The 20,179-nt window shown below is 63.6% G+C and overlaps 2 protein-coding genes across 3 annotated transcripts in view; both read left to right on the forward strand.

Moving 5' to 3' along the window:
- VPS16 (VPS16 core subunit of CORVET and HOPS complexes) overlaps positions 1–8,626 on the forward strand; it is a 29,788-nt gene extending 21,162 nt beyond the window's left edge. Inside the window, exons 19-24 of the mRNA XM_032109816.1 lie at positions 1,351–1,455; positions 4,690–4,767; positions 5,934–6,103; positions 6,194–6,290; positions 7,117–7,220; positions 8,258–8,626. Coding sequence (XP_031965707.1) covers positions 1,351–1,455; positions 4,690–4,767; positions 5,934–6,103; positions 6,194–6,290; positions 7,117–7,220; positions 8,258–8,402 — 699 coding nt within the window. The 3' untranslated portion in view covers positions 8,403–8,626. The remainder of the gene's footprint in view (positions 1–1,350; positions 1,456–4,689; positions 4,768–5,933; positions 6,104–6,193; positions 6,291–7,116; positions 7,221–8,257) is intronic.
- A 425-nt stretch (positions 8,627–9,051) lies between these two features.
- On the forward strand, positions 9,052–20,097 carry IDH3B (isocitrate dehydrogenase (NAD(+)) 3 non-catalytic subunit beta). 2 transcript variants are annotated; one of them, XM_032109374.1, is made up of 12 exons: positions 9,052–9,151; positions 9,659–9,739; positions 12,115–12,213; positions 13,014–13,134; positions 13,930–13,990; positions 14,551–14,683; positions 15,943–16,076; positions 16,939–17,041; positions 17,573–17,719; positions 17,800–17,894; positions 17,970–18,030; positions 19,957–20,097. In XM_032109374.1, exons 1-12 carry the CDS (start codon positions 9,116–9,118, stop codon positions 20,032–20,034), a joined length of 1,149 nt encoding a protein of 382 aa, XP_031965265.1. In that variant the 5' UTR covers positions 9,052–9,115; the 3' UTR covers positions 20,035–20,097. The 2 variants fall into 2 exon arrangements, with proteins under 2 accessions (XP_031965265.1, XP_031965264.1); XM_032109373.1 differs by lacking the exon at positions 19,957–20,097 and adding an exon at positions 18,612–19,698.
- The last annotated feature ends 82 nt before the right edge of the window (positions 20,098–20,179 follow it).

Below are 20,179 nucleotides of genomic sequence, written 5' to 3' on the forward strand. Positions count from 1 at the left end.
AACCCCCCTGAGACAGCCCTAAAATGACCTGGGGCACCCCTAAAATGACCTGGGGCACCCCAAAAACGCCCTGAGGCACCCCGAAACCCCCTGAGGCACCCCTGAAATGCCCTGAGACACCCCTAAAACCCCCTGAGGCACCCCAAAAACCCCTTGAAGTACCCCAAAACCTCCTGAGGCACCCCTAAAACCCCCTGAGCCACCCCTAAAATGACCTGGGGCACCCCTAAAATGCCCTGAGCCACCCCAACAACCCACTGAGACATCCCAAACTCTCTGAGCCACCCCAAAAACCCCCTGAGACCCCCCCAAAAACCCCCTGAGACCCCTCAAGCCCCCCTGAGACCCCCAAAACCCCCCTGAGACCCCCCAAAAACCCCCTGAGACCCCCCAAACCCCTGAAACCTGCCCCAGGGGTGGCAGCGACCCCCACCCCAAATACCTGTTCCTCCCTGGAGGCTTTGGGGTAGTGATCCCCAAAAACCCGCTGACCTCCATTCCCACACCCAGATCCCCATTCCCACACCCAGATCCCCATTCCCACACCCAGATCCCCATTCCCAAATCCCAAACCCCATTCCCAAATCCCAAACCCCATTCCCACACCCGGATCCCCCATTCCCACACCCAGATCCCCATTCCCACATCCTGAACACCACTCCCAAATCCCAAACCTCATTCCCACACTCAGATCCCCATTCCCCCATCCCAAACCTCATTCCCACACTCAGATGCCCCATTCCCACATCCCAAACCCCATTCCCAAAGTCAGATCCCCCATTCCCAAATCCAGATCCCCCATTCCCACATCCCAAATCCCCCATTCCCACACCCAGATCCCCCATTCCCACATCCCAAACCCCATTCCCACATCCCAAACCCCATTCCCACATCCTGAACCCCATTCCCAAATCCAGATCCCCATTCCCCCATCCCAAATCCCCCATTCCCACACTCAGATCCCCCATTCCCACATCCTGAACCCCATTCCCAAATCCAGATCCCCATTCCCCCATCCCAAATCCCCCATTCCCACACTCAGATCCCCCATTCCCACATCCCAAACCCCATTCCCACATCCCAAACCCCATTCCCAAATCCAGATCCCCCATTCCCCCATCCCAAATCCCCCATTCCCACACTCAGATCCCCCATTCCCACATCCCAAACCCCATTCCCACATCCTGAACCCCATTCCCAAAGTCAGATCCCCCATTCCCAAATCCAGATCCCCCATTCCCCCATCCCAAATCCCCCATTCCCAAATCCAGATCCCGATTCCCCCACCCCCTCCCCCTGCCCCCAGGGGTGCCCCCACCCCAAGCATTCCCGGCGTTCCCGTTCCCGCAGTTCTGCCGGCACCAGGAGCGGGAGACGCTGAAGGATCTCTACAACCAGGACGACAACCACCAGGAGCTGGGCAACCTGCACGTGCTCGGTGGCTACCGCGAGAAGGTCCGGGGGGGGTCGGGGAATGGGGTTTGGGATGGGGGAATGGGGGGTCTGGGTGTGGGAACGGGGGATCAGGATGTGGGAATGGGGGGTCTGGGTGTGGGAATGGGGTTTGGGATTTGGGAATGGGGGATCTGGGTGTGGGAATGGGGTTTGGGATGGGGGAATGGGGGGTCTGGGTGTGGGAATGGGGCTCTGGGTGTGGGAATGGGGGGTCTGGGTGTGGGAATGGGGTTTGGGATTTGGGAATGGGGGATCTGGGTGTGGGAATGGGGTTTGGAATGGGGGAATGGGGGGTCTGGGTGTGGGAATGGGGGATCAGGATGTGGGAATGGGGGGTCTGGGTGTGGGAATGGGGGATCTGGGATGGGGGAATGGGGGATCTGGGTGTGGGAATGGGGGAATCTGGGTGTGGGAATGGGGGATCAGGATCGGGGGTGGGAATGGGGTTTGGGATGTGGGAATGGGGGATCTGGGTGTGGGAATGGGGGATCGGGATGGAGGGTGGGAATGGGGTTTGGGATGTGGGAATGGGGGATCTGCGTGTGGGAATGGGGGATCCGGGATGGGAGGGTGGGAATGGGGGATCTGAGTGTGGGAATGCGGTTTGGGATGTGGGAATGGGGGATCTGGGTGTGGGAATGGGGGATCGGGATGTGGGAATGGGGTTTGGGATTTGGGAATGGGGTTTGGGATGTGGGAATGGGGGATCTGGGTGTGGGAATGAGGTTTGGGATGTGGGAATGGGGTTCGGGATTTGGGAGTGGGGATCTGGATGTGGGAATGGGGTTCGGGATTTGAGAATGGGGAATCTGAGTTTGGGAATAGGGTTTGGGATTTGGGAATGGGGGGTCTGATTTTGGGAATGGGGTTTGGGATGTGGGAATGGGGTTTGGGAATGGGGGATCGGGATGTGGGAATGGGGGATCGGGATTTGGGAATGGGGGATCGGGATTTGGGAATGGCCGGGAGCTGCCCGGGAACGGGACAGGGAACACACCACGGCCAGGATTGCCCCGTGGTCCTCCCGCCCTGGATGGGATCTGGGTGTGGGAATGGGGTTTGGGATTTGGGAATGGGGGTTCTGGGTGTGGGAATGGGGTTCAGGATTTGAGAATGGGGGATCTGAGTTTGGGAATAGGGTTTGGGATGTGGGAATGGGGATCTGATTTTGGGAATGGGGTTTGGGATGTGGGAATGGGGGATCTGATTTTGGGAATGGGGTTTGGGATTTGGGAATGGGGATCTGATTTTGGGAATGGGGTTTGGGATGTGGGAATGGGGTTTGGGGTCTGGAAATATGGTTTGGGATTTGGGAATGGGGCTCTGGATGTGGGAAGGGGGCTCTGGATGTGGGAATGGGGTTCCGGGTATGGGAATGGGGTTCTGGGTATGGGAATGCAGCTCTGGATGTGGGAATGGGGCTCTGGGTATGGGAATGGGGCTCTGGCTGTGGGAATGGGGGTTCTGGGTGTGGGAATGGGGCTCTGGGTGTGGGAATGGGGTTCCGGGTATGGGAATGGGGTTCTGGGTATGGGAATGGGGCTCTGAATGTAGGAATGCAGCTCTGGATGTGGGAATGGGGCTCTGGGTATGGGAATGGGGCTCTGGATGTGGGAATGGGGTTTGGGATGTGGGAATGGGGCTCTGGGTGTGGGAAGGGGCTCCCAGCGTGCCCCCCAGTGCCCTGTCCATGCCGTGTGTGCCAGGGGTTGGGATCCTGCCCAGGGAGTCAGGGCTCCCCACTGGGGATCAGGATTCCACTCAGGGAATGACGTGTCCGTGTGCCCTGTCCGTGTGCCCTGTCCATGCCCTGTCTGTGCCCTGTCCATGCCCTGTCCGTGCCCTGTCCGTGTGCCCTGTCCGTGTGCCCTGTCCGTGCCCTGTCCGTGTGCCCTGTCCGTGTGCCCTGTCCATGCCCTGTCCGTGCCCTGTCCGTGTGCCCTGTCCGTGTGCCCTGTCCGTGTGCCCTGTCCATGCCCTGTCCGTGTGCCCTGTCCGTGTGCCCTGTCCGTGTGCCCTGTCCATGTGCCCTGTCCGTGTGCCCTGTCCGTGTGCCCTGTCCGTGTGCCCTGTCCATGCCCTGTCCGTGTGCCCTGTCCGTGTGCCCTGTCCGTGTGCCCTGTCCGTGCCCTGTCCGTGTGCCCTGTCCGTGTGCCCTGTCCGTGTGCCCTGTCCATGCCCTGTCTGTGCCCTGTCCGTGTGCCCTGTCCGTGCCCTGTCCATGCCCTGTCCATGTGCCCTGTCCGTGTGCCCTGTCCGTGTGCCCTGTCCGTGTGCCCTGTCCGTGCCCTGTCCGTGTGCCCTGTCCATGTGCCCTGTCCGTGTGCCCTGTCCATGCCCTGTCCGTGTGCCCTGTCCATGTGCCCTGTCCGTGTGCCCTGTCCATGTGCCCTGTCCGTGCCCTGTCCGTGCCCTGTCTGTGCCCTGTCCGTGTGCCCTGTCCGTGTGCCCTGTCCGTGCCCTGTCTGTGCCCTGTCCGTGTGCCCTGTCCGTGTGCCCTGTCCATGCCCTGTCCGTGCCCTGTCTGTGCCCTGTCCGTGTGCCCTGTCCGTGCCCTGTCCGTGCCCTGTCCATGCCCTGTCCGTGCCCTGTCCGTGCCCTGTCCGTGTGCCCTGTCCGTGTGCCCTGTCCGTGTGCCCTGTCCGTGCCCTGTCCGTGTGCCCTGTCCATGTGCCCTGTCCGTGTGCCCTGTCCGTGCCCTGTCCGTGTGCCCTGTCCGTGTGCCCTGTCCGTGCCCTGTCTGTGTGCCCTGTCCGTGCCCTGTCCGTGCCCTGTCCGTGTGCCCTGTCCGTGTGCCCTGTCCGTGTGCCCTGTCCGTGCCCTGTCCGTGTGCCCTGTCCGTGTGCCCTGTCCGTGTGCCCTGTCCGTGCCCTGTCTGTGCCCTGTCCATGTGCCCTGTCCGTGCCCTGTCTGTGCCCTGTCCGTGTGCCCTGTCCGTGTGCCCTGTCCGTGCCCTGTCCGTGCCCTGTCTGTGCCCTGTCCGTGTGCCCTGTCCGTGCCCTGTCCGTGTGCCCTGTCCGTGTGCCCTGTCCGTGTGCCCTGTCCGTGCCCTGTCCGTGCCCTGTCCGTGTGCCCTGTCCGTGTGCCCTGTCCGTGTGCCCTGTCCGTGCCCTGTGTGTGCCCTGTCCGTGTGCCCTGTCCGTGTGCCCTGTCCATGCCCTGTCCATGCCCTGTCCGTGTGCCCTGTCCGTGTGCCCTGTCCGTGTGCCCTGTCCGTGCCCTGTCTGTGCCCAGCGGATCGAGGGGCGCGTGGCCGCCCTGCAGAACGCCCTGGATGAGTTCTACAAGGCCAAGAACGACTTTGCTGCCAAGGTGAGAGTGCCCAGCTGGCACGGGGGACACCGCTGGCACGGGGGACACCGGTGACGAGGGGGACACCAGTGACGAGGGGGACACCAGTGACGAGGTCACCTGTCCGTGCCCCAGCACTGGGGGGCTGTGGGGCTGTCCAGGGGCGTGGCTGGCACAGGGACCCCAGGGCTGGGATGGGGATCCCGGGGGTGGGACGGGGACATCGAGGCTGGGACGGGGACCCTGAGGCTGGGATTGGGACATCGAGGCTGGGACGGGGACCCTGAGGCTGGGACAGGAGCTCTGGGGCTGGGACAGGACTGGGATGAGGACCTGGGGCTGGGCTGGGGACTCTGGGGCTGGGCTGGGGACATCGAGGCTGGGACGGGAGCTCTGGAGTTGGGGCAGGGCTGGGACAGGGACCCCAAGGGTGGGATGGGGACCCTGGGACTGGGACAGGGACCTCAGGGTTGGGCTGGGGACCCTGGGACTGGGACAGGGACCTCAGGGTTGGGCTGGGGACCCTGGGACTGGGACAGGGACCTCAAGGCTGGGATGGGGACCCTGGGACTGGGACAGGGACCTCAGGGTTGGGCTGGGGACCCTGGGACTGGGACAGGGACCCCAGGGTTGGGCTGGGGACCCTGGGACTGGGACAGGGACCTCAAGGCTGGGCTGGGGACCCTGGGACTGGGACAGGGACCTCAGGGTTGGGCTGGGGACCCTGGGACTGGGACAGGGACCTCAAGGCTGGGATGGGGACCCTGGGGCTGGGACAGGGACCTCAAGGCTGGGATGGGGACCCTGGGGCTGGGACAGGGACCTCAAGGCTGGGCTGGGGACCCTGGGACTGGGACAGGGACCTCAGGGTTGGGCTGGGGACCCTGGGACTGGGACAGGGACCTCAAGGCTGGGATGGGGACCCTGGGGCTGGGACAGGGACCTCAGGGTTGGGCTGGGGACCCTGGGGCTGGGACAGGGACCTCCGGGTTGGGCTGGGGACCCTGGGACTGGGACAGGGACCCCAGGGTTGGGCTGGGGACCCTGGGACTGGGACAGGGACCTCAAGGCTGGGCTGGGGACCCTGGGACTGGGACAGGGACCTCAGGGTTGGGCTGGGGACCCTGGGACTGGGCTGGGGACATCGAGGCTGGGCCAGGGACCCCCGAGGCAGTGCCGTGTCCCAGGCCACGGAGGAGCAGATCAAGCTGCTGCGGCTCCAGCGGCACCTGCAGGAGGAGCTGGACAAGCCCTACCTGGACCTGTCCCTGCACGACACCGTCTCCACCCTCATCCTGGACGGGCACCACAAGCGCGCCGAGCAGCTCTACCGGGACTTCAGGATCCCGGACAAGAGGTGGGGACGGGCTCTGGGCTGGGCTCCAGGGGCGTTGGTGGCTCCAGGGGCGTTGGTGGCTCCAGGGCCCCCGCTGACCGCTGTGCCCAGGTACTGGTGGCTGAAGATCAGCGCCCTGGCCACCCGCGGCGACTGGGAGGAGATGGAGAAGTTCTCCAAGAGCAAGAAGTCGCCCATCGGGTACCTGGTGAGAGGCTGTGCTGCCGAGGGGGCATCGGCCTCCCCCTCGTCGTCCTCCCATCCTCTTCCTCCCCATTGCAGCCCTCCCATCCTCTTCCTCCCCATTGCAGCCCTCCCATCCTCTTCTTCCCCTTCTCCAACCCTCCCATCCTCTTCCTCCCCATTCCAGCCCTCCCATCCTCTTCCTCCCCATTGCAGCCCTCCCATCCTCTTCTTCCCCATTCCAGCCCTCCCATCCTCTTCCTCCCCATTGCAGCCCTCCCATCCTCTTCTTCCCCTTCTCCAACCCTCCCATCCTCTTCCCCATTGCAGCCCTCCCATCCTCTTCTTCCCCATTCCCACTCTCCCATCCTCTTCCTCCCCTCTCCAGCCCTTCCATCCTCTTCTTCCCCATTCCCACTCTCCCATCCTCTTCCTCCCCTCTCCAGCCCTTCCATCCTCTTCTTCCCCATTCCCACTCTCCCATCCTCTTCCTCCCCTCTCCAGCCCTTCCATCCTCTTCCTCCCCTCCTCTTCCTCCCCTCTCCATCCTTCCCATCCTCTTCCTCCTTCTCCAGCTGTCCTGTCCTTGCCTTCCCATCTTCTTCCTCCCCTCTCCAACCCTTCCATCCTCCTCCTCCCCTCTCCGTCTCTCCCATCCTCCTCCTTCCCTCTCCATCTCTCCCATCCTTCTCCTCCCCTCTCCATCTCTCCCATCCTTCTCCTCCCCTCTCCATCTCTCCCATCCTCTTCCTCCCCTCTCCATCTCTCCCATCCTCCAGCCCTCCCGCCCTCCTCTCCCCTTCCTCCCGTGCCCTTCCTCACCTCTCCCCTGCCCCTCCTGCCGCCCCCAGCCCTTCGTGGAGGTGGCCGTGAAGCACCACAACCGCTACGAGGCCAAGAAGTACGCGCCCCGCGTGCCCCCCGAGCAGCGTGTCAAGGCCTTCGTCCTCGTGGGGTGAGAGACCCCTCAGGGGCTGCCGGGATGTGGGAACGCACGGCTGCAATTCCCCGCGCGCCGGGAGCAGGGATTTGGGGTGCTGGAGACCCCCGGGAAGGTGCCGGGGCACCGGGATTGGCACTTCCAGGGAAGCGCTGGGATGGTGATGGGGGAGGGCTGGGGGTGCTCCCTGTCCCTGTCCTGTCCCTGTCCTGTCCTGTCCCTGTCCCTGTCCCCATCCCGTCCCCATCCCTGTCCCTGTCCCTGTCCACGTCCTGTCCCTGTCCCTGCCCTTGTCCTGTCCCCATCCTGTCCCTGTCCTGTCCCTGCCCTTGTCCTGCCCCTGTCCTGTCCCTGTCCCTGTCCCTGTCCTGTCCCTGTCCCCATCCTGTCCCTGTCCCTGTCCCCGTCCCATCCCCATCCCTGTCCTGTCCCTGTCCCCATCCTGTCCCTGTCCCCATCCCTGTCCCTGTCCTGTCCCTGTCCCCATCCTGTCCCTGTCCCTGTCCCTGTCCCCGTCCCATCCCCATCCCTGTCCTGTCCCTGTCCCCATCCTGTCCCTGTCCCCATCCCCATCCCTGTCCTGTCCCTGTCCCCATCCTGTCCCTGTCCCTGTCCCCGTCCCATCCCCATCCCTGTCCCTGTCCCCGTCCTGTCCCTGTCCCCATCCCCGTCCCTGTCCTGTCCCTGTCCCCATCCCGTCCCTGTCCCTGTCCCTGTCCCCATCCTGTCCCCGTCCCTGTCCTGTCCCTGTCCCTGTCCTGTCCCTGTCCTGTCCCTGTCCCCATCCCTGTCCTGTCCCTGTCCCTGTCCCCATCCCGTCCCCATCCCCATCCCTGTCCCTGCCCCTGTCCCTATCCCTGTCCCCGTCCCTGTCCCTGTCCCTGTCCTGTCCCCATCCTGTCCCTGTCCCTGTCCCTGTCCCTGTCCTGTCCCTGTCCCTGTCCCCGTCCCCGTCCCTGTCCTGTCCCTGTCCCCGTCCCTGTCCTGTCCCTGTCCCTGTCCCTGTCCCTGTCCTGTCCCTGTCCTGTCCCCCACTTCCCGGCGTTCCGCAGGGACCTGGAGCAGGCGGCCGACGCGGCCATCGAGCGCAAGAACGAGGCCGAGATGAACCTGGTGCTGTCGCGGTGCTCGGCCGGCACCGACGGCGCCGTGGCCGAGAAGCTCAACCGGGCCCGGGCACAGCTCCTCAAGAAGTGACCCCGATGCCAGGGGGGGGTCCAGCCCCCAGGGACACCCCCAGCCCCCCTCCCTAACCCTAACCCTGGCCCTGACACGGCTGGCAGGGGACAGGGCGTGTCCGTGTCCTCTGGAAGCCGCTCCCGGCCCGGCTTTGTCCTCGCTGGGTGCCGGAGGTGGCACCGGGACCCCGCGGGGGACATGGGGGACCTGTCCCTTGTGGTCCAATAAAGAGAAGAGCTCCATGTGCTGTGTGCCCAGGGAGGGGTGTGGGGGCTTGGGGGGCACCGGGAGGGGGTGGCAGGGGACACTCAGGGGGCACAAGGGGGGGGGTTCTGGGGCGGTTCCAGGGGCTTGGAGCAGGTCCTGGGGAGGTTTGGAAGGGGGAGGTCACTGGGTGGCCCCAAGGGTCACTTGAGGGGACAGTGGGGGGACACTGCGGGGTCTCTGGGACTCTCAAATGAGTCCTTGGTGGGGACACTCAGAGGGGACACTGGGGCCCAGGAGGGGTGCCTGGAGCAGGCCCTGGGGAGGCTGGAGGCCGCTGGGTGTCCCCAAGGGTCACTTGGGGGGGGGTACATTTTGGGGGGACATTTGGGGGGGGGGGGGGTCCCGTCCCCGCGCTGCCTCCCCCGTCCGCCAGGGGGCGCCGCAGGGGCCACTCGGCCCCGCCCCCTTCGGCGTCACGTGCCCCTGCGCGCGCCGCGGCCGCGGTGCATTGTGGGGCCGCAAAGATGGCGGCGCTCAGCGCGGGCCGGGCGGCGGCGGCGGTGAGGGGGCGGGGCCGTGAGGGGAGAAGGGGCTCAGCGATGGGGTCTGAGGGGGCAGAATGAAGGGGGAGATCGCTGAGGGCTGAACGGTCGGGCTGGGGGCGCCGCGCAGGGTTGGGGGGGGTCAAACGGGGTCTGACCTTATCCTTCACTGGGGCTCACCTCGATTGAGGCGTGAGGGGTCGGGCTGGGCTGGGAGTGTCCGTGAGGGCTCGGGGTGGTGTCAGTGAGGGCTGGGAGGGCTCGGGGGTGTCCGTGAGGGCTGGGAGGGCTCGGGGGGGTCAGTGTGGGGCAGGGTGTGAGGTCGGGGCTGCGGAGTGTCAGTTTGGGGGTGTCCGGTTCGGGCTGGGTGTGAGGGGGGGTCATTTTGGGGGGACACTGTGGGGGGGCTGCAGGGCCAGGCTGGCCCGGGGGTTACTTTGGGCTGGGAGTAACGCGGAAAGGGGGAGGATTTTGAGGGTGGGGGGGCACCCCCTGACGGGGCTTTCTGACCTCTGACACCCTCAGGGTCTCCTCCGCGCCCAGAGCCTCGGGGTGTGGAGGGGTCTGGGAACCTCGGCCGCCCTCCTGCAGCAAGCGCAGGCCAAGGTGAGGAGGGGCTGAGGGAGGAACGGGGAATTGGGGGGGGGAAAAAGGCGGCTCGGGGAGGACCTTGTGGCTCTGCACAAGTCCCTGACAGGAGGGGGCAGCCGGGGGGGTCGGGCTCTGCTCGCAGGGAACAGGGACAGGAGGAGAGGGAACGGCCTCAGGCTGGGCCAGGTGTTGGGATATCGGGAAAATTCCTCCTGGGAAGGGCTGTCCAGCCCTGGCAGTGGTGGAATCCCCGTCCCTGCAGGGATTTAACATCCATGTGGATGTGGCACTTGGGGACACGGGTCAGTGGTGGCCTGGGCAGTGCTGGGGAGTCTCGGAGGTTTTTTCCCAGCAGGAAGATTCCCTGATTCCATGTGGAGTATTGCTGAGGATGCTGAGGGAAGGGCTCAGCCCTAAATATCTGCATGACCTTGAGCCAGGCCTAGCGCTGCCCTTCCCTGGCCTTTGCCTGCTGATATTTAATCACTGCCCAGGAGCCCCAGTTTGTGCCCTGGAAATTTGATTCCGGGATATTCAAGCTCTCGATTCGGGATTCTCAGCTTTCCTTTCCCCCTTCCCACTGGAATTCTGGAGTCTCTCTTGCCTGGCTCCTGGTATTATGGGGGAATTCCCTGTGGATCCCCGAGGCTGGATGAGTGAGATCCATGCTGGAACCAGCTCCCAGCAGGGAATTCCAGCCTGAGCAAGGTGGGATCGGTGGGAGGAGGGTGTTGAAGTAGGAAGCAGCCATGGAAGGGGGGAAAAAGGAAACATCCCAGGAAGGATCAGTGAGGCTCTTTGGTGGTCTGGGCCACAAAAATGGGCTTTGGCAAAATTCCCTGAGATCCTGAGGGCAGGGAGGAGGAATGAGGGAATTGGGGAAGGCCGGGCTGGGCTGGGAGCTCGCAGGAATTCCGCTGGGCAGAGGGAGAGGTTATTTCTGGAGGTGCTGAGTGAGGGAAAGGTCTCTCCATGGTGTCGGGTGTGCTCAGGGCCAGGGGCACCCCCGGGGTGGCCTCGGGACAGGGACTGAGGGGGGGATGGGACACATCCCCAATCCTGGGGTGGGTTTGGGCCCCTCAGGACAAGACTTGGAGGGGCTGGAGCGTGTCCAGGGAAAGGGTCTGGAGCTCCAAGAGAGGCTGAGGGAGCTGGGAAAGGGTCTGGAGCTGCAGGAGAGGCTGAGGGAGCTGGGAAAGGGTGTGGAGCTGCAGGAGAGGCTGAGGGAGCTGGGAAAGGGTGTGGAGCTGCAGGAGAGGCTGAGGGAGCTGGGAAAGGGTCTGGAGCTGCAGGAGCAGCTGAGGGAGCTGGGAAAGGGTGTGGAGCTGCAGGAGAGGCTGAGGGAGCTGGGAAAGGGTCTGGAGCTGCAGGAGCAGCTGAGGGAGCTGGGAAAGGGTGTGGAGCTGCAGGAGAGGCTGAGGGAGCTGGGAAAGGGTCTGGAGCTGCAGGAGAGGCTGAGGGAGCTGGGAAAGGGTCTGGAGCTGCAGGAGAAGCTGAGGGAGCTGGGAAAGGGTCTGGAGCTGCAGGAGAGGCTGAGGGAGCTGGGAAAGGGTCTGGAGCTGCAGGAGAGGCTGAGGGAGCTGGGAAAGGGTCTGGAGCTGCAGGAGAGGCTGAGGGAGCTGGGAAAGGGTCTGGAGCTGCAGGAGAGGCTGAGGGAGCTGGGAAAGGGTCTGGAGCTGCAGGAGAGGCTGAGGGAGCTGGGAAAGGGTCTGGAGCTGCAGGAGAGGCTGAGGGAGCTGGGAAAGGGTCTGGAGCTGCAGGAGAAGCTGAGGGAGCTGGGAAAGGGTCTGGAGCTGCAGGAGAGGCTGAGGGAGCTGGGAAAGGGTGTGGAGCCGCAGGGACAGCTGAGGGAGCTGGGAAAGGGTCTGGAGCTGCAGGAGAGGCTGAGGGAGCTGGGAAAGGGTCTGGAGCTGCAGGAGAGGCTGAGGGAGCTGGGAAAGGGTCTGGAGCTGCAGGAGAGGCTGAGGGAGCTGGGAAAGGGTCTGGAGCTGCAGGAGAGGCTGAGGGAGCTGGGAAAGGGTCTGGAGCTGCAGGAGAGGCTGAGGGAGCTGGGAAAGGGTCTCAGGCTGGAGCAAAGGAGGCTCAGGGGGGACCTTGTGGCTCTGCACAACTCCCTGACAGGAGGGGGCAGCCGGGGGGGGTTGGGAACAGCCTCAAGCTGTGCCAGGTGGGATATTGGGAATTTTCCTCCTGGGAAGGGCAGTGGTGGAGTCCCCATGCCCGGAGGGATTTCCCCACCCTATGGATGTGGCACTTGGGGATGAGTCCCGTGTCCCCGTGGGTGTGGACGTTCCTCAGGCGCCCTCCCCCAGCTCGGGGTGGGGATGGGGGTCCGGTTTGGGGCTGGCTTTTTGGGGTGAGGCCGCCCTGACCCCGCCGGCTCTCCGCAGTCCCACAATGCCAAGGCCGAGGGCACGTTCCAGGTGACGATGCTGCCGGGGGACGGCGTGGGGCCGGAGCTCATGCACTCGGTCAAGGAGGTCTTCAAGGTACGGCCATGTCCTGGGGACACGAGCAGCAGCTGTCCCCGAGTGTCCCTGAGTGTCCCCGAGTGTCCCTGAGTGTCCCCGAGTGTCCCTGAGTGTCCCCAAGTGTCTGTGTGTCCCCGAGTGTCCCTGAGTGCCCCCCAGTGTCCCCGAGTGTCCCTGTGTGTCCCTGAGTGTCCCCAATGTTCCTGTGTGTTCCTGTGTGTCCCCGAGTGTCCCTGTGTGTCCCTGTGTGTTCCTGTGTGTCCCCGAGTGTCCCCAAGTGTCCACGAGTGTCTCCAAGTGTCTGTGTGTCTCTTGAGTGTCCCCGAGTGTCCCTGTGTGTCCCTGAGTGTCTCTGAGTGCCCCCGAGTGCCCCCAAGTGCCCCTGTGCTCTCTGTCCCCACTGGTGCTGCCCACGGGCAGAGGGGGAGTCCCCATTCCTGGAGAGATTTGTCTTGGATATTGGGAAAATTTCTCCTGGAAAGGGATGGGGGGAGTCCCCATTCCTGGAGGGATTTAAGCTGGACATGGAGAAAATTCCTCCTGGAAAAACGGGGAGTCCCCATCCCTGGAGGGATTTAGCAGCCCTGTGTTTGTGGCACTTGGGGACATCCCCAGTGGTGGCCTGGGCACTGCTGGCGAGGCCTCGGAGAGCTTTCCCAACCTCAGTATTCCGTGATTTTATCACCCTTCCTTCGGGACCAGAGGGACCCAGAGGTCCGACCGTGCCGGTTCCGTCCTGGCCGGTGCAGGGCTCCGTGTCCCCGTCGGTGTCCCCGAGGCTCCCCAGGTGACACCGGGCGCCTCTGTCCCCCTCGCAGGCCGGCGGCGTCCCCGTGGTGTTCGACGAGCACCACCTGAGCGAGGTGCAGAACACGGCGTCCGAGGAGAAGCTGGATCGGGTCGTGGATTCCATGAAGGAGAGCAAGGTCGCCCTCATCGGTGAGGAGAGGCCTGAGCAGTGTGGCCTTGTCCTTGTGGGGAGGTCACACCTGGAACCCTGGGGAAGGAGCTGGGAAAGGGTGTGGAGCTGCAGGAGAGGCTGAGGGAGCTGGGAAAGGGTGTGGAGCTGCAGGAGAGGCTGAGGGAGCTGGGAAAGGGTCTGGAGCTGCAGGAGAGGCTGAGGGAGCTGGGAAAGGGTCTGGAGCTGCAGGAGAGGCTGAGGGAGCTGGGAAAGGGTGTGGAGCTGCAGGAGAGGCTGAGGGAGCTGGGAAAGGGTGTGGAGCTGCAGGAAGAGGCTGAGGGAGCTGGGAAAGGGTGTGGAGCTGCAGGAGAGGCTGAGGGAGCTGGGAAAGGGTCTGGAGCTGCAGGAGAAGCTGAGGGAGCTGGGAAAGGGTCTGGAGCTGCAGGAGAAGCTGAGGGAGCTGGGAAAGGGTCTGGAGCTGCAGGAGAGGCTGAGGGAGCTGGGAAAGGGTGTGGAGCTGCAGGAGAGGCTGAGGGAGCTGGGAAAGGGGCTGGAGCTGCAGGAGAGGCTGAGGGAGCTGGGAAAGGGTCTGGAGCACCAGGAATGGCTGAGGGAGCTGGGAAAGGGGCTCAGCCTGGAGAAAAGAGGGATCAGGAGGGACCCTGTGGCTCTGCACAACTCCCTGAAATCTTGGAGCCAGGTGGGATATCGGGATCTGCTTACAGGGAACAGGGACAGGAGGAGAGGGAACGGCCTTAGGCTGGGCCAGGGGAGGTTGGTGTGGGATTTTGGGAATACTCCCCCGTGTCCTCATCCCGCTCTGTGTCCTGCAGGGAAGATCCACACACCCATGGAGTACAAGGGAGACCTGGCGTCCTATGACATGAGGCTCAGGTGAGGGAGGGCCCCACTCACCTGCCAGGTGCCGGGAAAATTAATTAATTAATCATTAATGAGTTATGGGAGAAGAGGAAAACCCCAAGGGATCACGCGTGGGCTGGGAAAAAAAATTCCAGAGGGACCATCGTGAGGTCTCCCCGTTCAGTGGGATTCTGGAGAGGGGGGTGGTCCCAGGGACTTGTAGGGAAGAGTCTCTGGGAGAAAAACCATTAATTATTAATTAAGGAGTTATTGGGAGGCAGAGTTCCTGAGGGATTCTGTGTGGCTTAGAAAACAAAATTCCTGAGGGACCATCCATGGTCAGGAGCTGTCCCTGTTGGCCCAGCCTGCTTTTCTGGGAATTCTGGACATGGTGGAGTTGCCCCCAGTATTTGTCACTGGGAAAACCCCGTTAATTAATAATTAATGAGTTATTGGGAAGCAGAATTCCCTGAGGGAGCAGGAGCTGCCCCTGCTCACCGTGGGGTCCTGGAGAGGGGCGTGAGGGTGGCCCCAGCCGTGTCCGGTGAGCCCGGAGCAGCCCCGGGCGAGCCCATCCCGCTGCCCCTTCCCAGGAGGAAGCTGGACCTGTTTGCCAACGTGGTGCACGTGAAGAGTCTCCCGGGATACCAGACCCGGCACAACAACCTGGACCTGGTGATCATCCGGGAGCAGACGGAGGGCGAGTACAGCTCCCTGGAGCACGAGGTACGGACAGCCCTCGGTCATGGAGGCAGCCTGGGAGAGCTGGGAATGTTCCCCTGGAGAAGGGAAAACTCGAAGGGATCCTCAGAGTCCCTAAAGGGGCTCCAGGAGAGCTGCAGAGGGATTTGGGAGAAGGGATTTGGGACAGGAGGCAGGGAATGGCTTCCCAGTGGGAAAGGGGAGCTTGGGCTGGGATGTTGGGAAGGAATTGCTGGGAATGGAATTGCCAGAGCAGCTGGGGCTGCCCCTGGATCCCTGGGAATGTCCAAGGCCAGGCTGGACACTGGGGCTTGGATCCACCTGGGATGGTGGGAGGTGTCCCTGCCCATGGAATGGGGTGGGAATGGGATGGGATTTAAGATCCTTTCCCACCCAAACCATTCCCGGATTCTGGAGCCCCTCTGCTCTGGATCAGGCTGGGAGAGCTGGGAATGTTGCCCTGGAGAAGGGAAGGAGCCAGGGAGAGCTGCGAGCCCCTTGCAGGGCCTAAAGGGGCTCCAGGAGAGCTGCAGAGGGACTGGGGCCAAGGCCTGGAGGGCCAGGAGGCAGGGAATGGCTTCCCAGTGGGAAAGGGGAGCTTGGGCTGGGATGTTGGGAAGGAATTGCTGGGAATGGGATTCCCAGAGCAGCTGGGGCTGCCCCTGGATCCCTGGCAGTGCCCAAGGCCAGGCTGGATCCACCTGGGATATTGGGAGGTGTCCCTGGCTGGAATGGGATGAGCTCTGAGGTCTCTCCAACCCAAACCCATTCCCTGATTCCCTGATTCCCTGATTCCCTGATTCCCTGCTCAGCACGCTGTGGCCCTGCCTGGAGCAATGGAGCTGGGGGAATATTTAGGGATGAGGACACAGCTCCAGTGAGGACTGGGGTGGCTGCAGGGAGGATAATGCCTGGAAAAAGGGACAGAGGGAGATGGATGTTGTCCTGGATTAACCCCACAGCACCCCCCTTCTCCTGGGGTCCTCCCACTTCCCTGTGGGGAGGAGAACAGGAAAGAAAAGGCAAACCTGGGTTGAGGTGAGAACAATTTAATAACTGAAACAAAATTCCAGTGATAAGAAGTATTTAATTGGAAAACTACTGATGACAATATACAGTATAACAATAACTATAAATGCATGTAAGAATTACGCATACAACAGATCATAAATACAATTCCGGTGCTAAGGACAGGGAGACAGACAGACCCCAAGGCAGGACAGGTGCTGGGGACACGCTGGGGTGGCCATGCCAGGTGTGTGACCCCCCCTGTCCCCCCCCAGAGCGTCAAGGGTGTGATCGAGTGCCTGAAGATCATCACCAGGGCCAAGTCCCAGCGCATCGCCAAGTTCGCCTTTGACTACGCCACCAAGAAGGGCCGGGCCAAGGTCACAGCTGTGCACAAGGCCAACATCATGTGAGTGTCCCTGTCACCCCCCTGTCCCCCCCCGTCCCCTCAGGGACCGGCCCTCGGCACTGCCCGCATCGCCTTCTGTAGAGAGCGGTGTGACCTCAGCGAGGGGCTGGCACCTGCCAGTGCCCACAGGGGCTCCAGGACACCTGGGAGGGACTTGAGACACGGCCTGGAGTGGCAGGAGAAGGGGCAATGGCTTCAGCTTTGGTGGGATGTTGGGAAGGAATTGCTGGCTGGGAGGGTGGGGAGGGGCTGGGCTGGAATTGCCAGAGCAGCTGGGGCTGCCCCTGGATCCCTGGGAATGTCCAAGGCCAGGCTGGAGCACCCTGGGACAGTGGAAGGTGTCCCTGCCCATGGAATCCATAAACTTTGAAGGTCCCTCCCCAGCAGAACCATTCCATGACTCTGTGGTCCTGCTCCGTGCCGGGCTGGGTGAGGGAGAGCAGGATTTCCCTGGGATTGGGGGTTTTCCCTCTCTCTGCTGCCAGGAGTGAGCAGGACTCTGCCCCCCCCGGGGCTGCTGCTGATCAGAGTTATTGATAACCCAGGGTCCAGATATTCCCAGCGCAGCCTCTCCCTAACAACCCCGTCACCCCTCCCCATGGATTGTGGGATCATTGGCTTGGGGTCAGTCCTGCAGAATCCCGAGCTCCCCAGCTCTGGAGTCAGCCCCGCTGGGGGCACCTGGACAGCTCCTCCTGCTCCTCCCACCTGGAACAAACCCCTTCCTCATCAGGGAGAGGGAGGGGGGAAAAGCAGGATGAGAGCCCCAAGTGATGTCCCAGATCCCAGTTCCAGCTGGATCCCTGCAGCCTTTAGGATTTCCCTGCTCTCCCGCCGACCCTTCCCGCTGTTCCTGCCGCAGGAAGCTGGGGGACGGGCTGTTCCTGCAGTGCTGCAAGGAGGTGGCCGAGCTGTACCCCAAGATCAAATTCGACACCATGATCATCGACAACTGCTGCATGCAGGTGAGCCACGGGACAGGCTGTGGCCCCATCCCTGCTCCCTTCCCACCCTGAGGAGCTGGAACCTCCAAAGCCGGGCACACCTGGTGCCAGGGTTGTGCCTGTGCCAGGCAGGAGCCCTCCCAGCATTCCCAGTATTCCCAGCTCGGTCTCAGCTGGCCCTGCACACCCCGTAGCTCCGGGGCCATCCCAGTGTTGCTCCCAGTGCTCCTCCCGAGGGGAATTTGGGGGGATTTGGCCACGGCGGGTTCTGCCGCTCACCTGGCTTGGTGACCTGGCTTCCTGCAGCCTCACTGGGGCTGGGCGTGTTCATATCCCTAAAAAACTGCCCTTTGCATCCCTAAAAACCCCTAATCCCATCGCTGCTGCTCCAGGCAGTTGTGCCAAGCATGGAATGATTTGGATCGGAGATGCCTTGGAGCTCATCCAGCCCCACCACACCTGGGCTCTGCCCCCTGTCCCGGTGTGGGCTTGAGCTTCCCCCAGGTGTTCCCGGCCTCACCTGCCCCATCCCCATCCCCATTCCCATCCCAGCTGGTGCAGAATCCCTACCAGTTCGACGTCCTGGTGATGCCCAACCTCTACGGGAACATTGTGGACAACTTGGCCGCGGGGCTGGTGGGCGGCGCCGGCGTCGTGCCCGGCGAAAGCTACAGCGCCGAGTACGCCGTGTTCGAGATGGTGAGGAGGGCGATCCCAGCGGGGAATTCCCAAAGCTGGGAGAGTGGGATGATCCCGTCACTGTGCCCTCTGTCCCGCAGGGAGCCCGGCACCCCTTCGCCCAGGCCGTGGGCAGGAACATCGCCAACCCCACGGCCATGCTGCTGTCGGCCTCCAACATGCTGCGGCACCTCAAGTACGTGCTGGGCTGCCAGGGGGAGTTTTGGGGGGGTTCTGAGGGGCTCATCCCGTGCTTCCCACTCTTTTCCAGCCTGGAATACCACTCCAACATGATCTCGGACGCGGTGAAGAAGGTGATCAAAGGTGGCAAAGTGAGTGCGGGGCGATGGGTAGGGCTGGTGCTGCCGGTGCCGCGTCCTCGCGAGGCTCCGGCTCCTCTCCTCTCTCCAGCCGGGATTCCGGCTCCTCTCCTCTCTCCAGATGGAATCCCAGGCCCACAGCTGCATCCAGCCCCTGCGGTCACATCCTGGCGAGGGAGGGACTTCTGGCATGGCCCTGTCCCCACCTGGGTCCTGGCAGGGCATTCAGGGACCTTTCCATGGCCCCATTACTCACCCCAGGTCCTGGCAGGGAGCTCAGGGGGTGTTCCACAGCCCCGTCCCTGCCGCAGGTCCTGGCAGGGAGCTCAGGGGGTGTTCCACAGCCCCATCCTCGCCGCAGGTCCTGGCAGGGAGCTCAGGGGGTGTTCCACAGCCCCATCCTCGCCGCAGGTCCTGGCAGGGAGCTCAGGGGGTGTTCCACAGCCCCATCCTCGCTGCAGGTCCTGGCAGGGCGATGAAGGGTGGCCGCTCTCTCTCTCTCTCTCTCTCCTGTCCTGTCCCCCTCCCAGCCGATTCCCTCCGTTCACCGCGGCCTTTCCCCGTTTCTCCCCCTCCCTGTGTTGGATTTGCAGGTCCGGACTCGGGACTTGGGCGGTTACTCCACCACTTCTGACTTCGTCAAGTCCGTCATTGACAACCTGCACCCCCACTATGGGGCTTAGGACCCCCGGCAGCTCCCCCAGCGCCTCGGCCCCCTCCCCAAACCCCCTCCCTGCCCCTCCGGCTGCCCCAGTGCCCCCAGGGAGGAGGGTGGCCCCGTAACCCCAGGAATCCTTTTCCTTCCCCCGCCCCATCCCCCGGCGGGGGTTGCTCCGTGGAGGCGGCCAGTGCGGATTTTGGGGTTCACTGGGGTGGCCTGGGGGGAACGGGGCAGTGCCCCAAACTCATAGGCAGCTCCTCTTGGGACCACCGTGGCTGTGGGACCCCATTCCCATGGGATCCCTGTGACTGTGGGATCCCCATTCCCATGGGATCCCTGTGGCTGGATAGTCATTCCTGTGGGACCAATGGGATTGTGGGGTCCCTGTGAGCATGGGATCCCTGTGACTGTGGGATCCCCATTCCCATGGGATCCCTGTGATTCTGGGACCCCGTTCCTATGGGATCCCTGAGATTCTGAGACCCCATTCCCGTGGGATCCCTGTGACTATGGGACCCCATTCCCATGGGATCCGTGTGATTCTGGGACCCCATTCCTATGGGATCCTTATGACTCTGGGACCCCATTCCCATGGGATCCCTGTGACTGTGGGACCAGTGCAGTTGTGGGATCCTCATGACCATGGGACCACCGTGACCGTGGGACCCCCATTCCCGTGGGACCCATCCCATCCAGCTTTTAGCAATAAGCAGGGTCACGTCCCCCACCCTCCACCCCCTTGGCAGCTGCTGGCACAGGGTCCCCATGTGGGGACAATTCCAGGCATGGGGTGGCCTTGGGCCATTCCGGACCTGGGACAGGGTGGGGAGCTGCACTCTGTGCCCCCCAATCCGGGGGAATTGGGGTTTCCCAGCGCTCTGAGCTGCACCTGGGAGGGGACCCCATAACCCTGTGGCCCCGTGGGACCAGGCCTGGTGCCCCCCCGGGGCCGTGGGGCTGTCACCGCGCTGTGCTCTGTATCCTGCTTTGCTAATAAAGGGTCCAACGCTTCCGCCCTGCCCTGGGGGGACTCACAGCTTTGGGGCGCTGGGGCTGCTCTAAACTGGGGAGGGGGGGCAATGCTAAAAGCAGAGCCCAAACCCGACATTGGGGCGCCCCTAAGCTGGCACAGGGGGCCGTCAGCCCCTCCCTGAGGCATTTGGGGGGCACACAGGGCTCCAGGGAGCCCGATCCCACAGCGCCACGGCCCCCTGGGGCGGGGGGACCCCGCAGTTGCAGGGTCCCCTCCTGCTCCCTAACCTCCCGTCTCCTTGCAGGTGCGCACGGCGGACATGGGGGGCTACTCCACCTCCATGGATTTCACCCAGGCCGTGGTCGCTGCCCTGGAGGTGTAGTGTCCCTCACCCCATCCCCCCGGCGACTCCAATAAAAGTGGCCTCAAGTGGCCTCAGGCGTGACCACGCTGCCGTCGTGTCCCTGGGCCCCGGGGCAGGCTGCTGGTGACAGGGTGACCCCCGTGGGGACAGCCTGGCCACCCCC

Source organism: Corvus moneduloides, chromosome 5, assembly GCF_009650955.1.
Source record: "Corvus moneduloides isolate bCorMon1 chromosome 5, bCorMon1.pri, whole genome shotgun sequence".
NCBI lineage: Eukaryota > Metazoa > Chordata > Aves > Passeriformes > Corvidae > Corvus > Corvus moneduloides.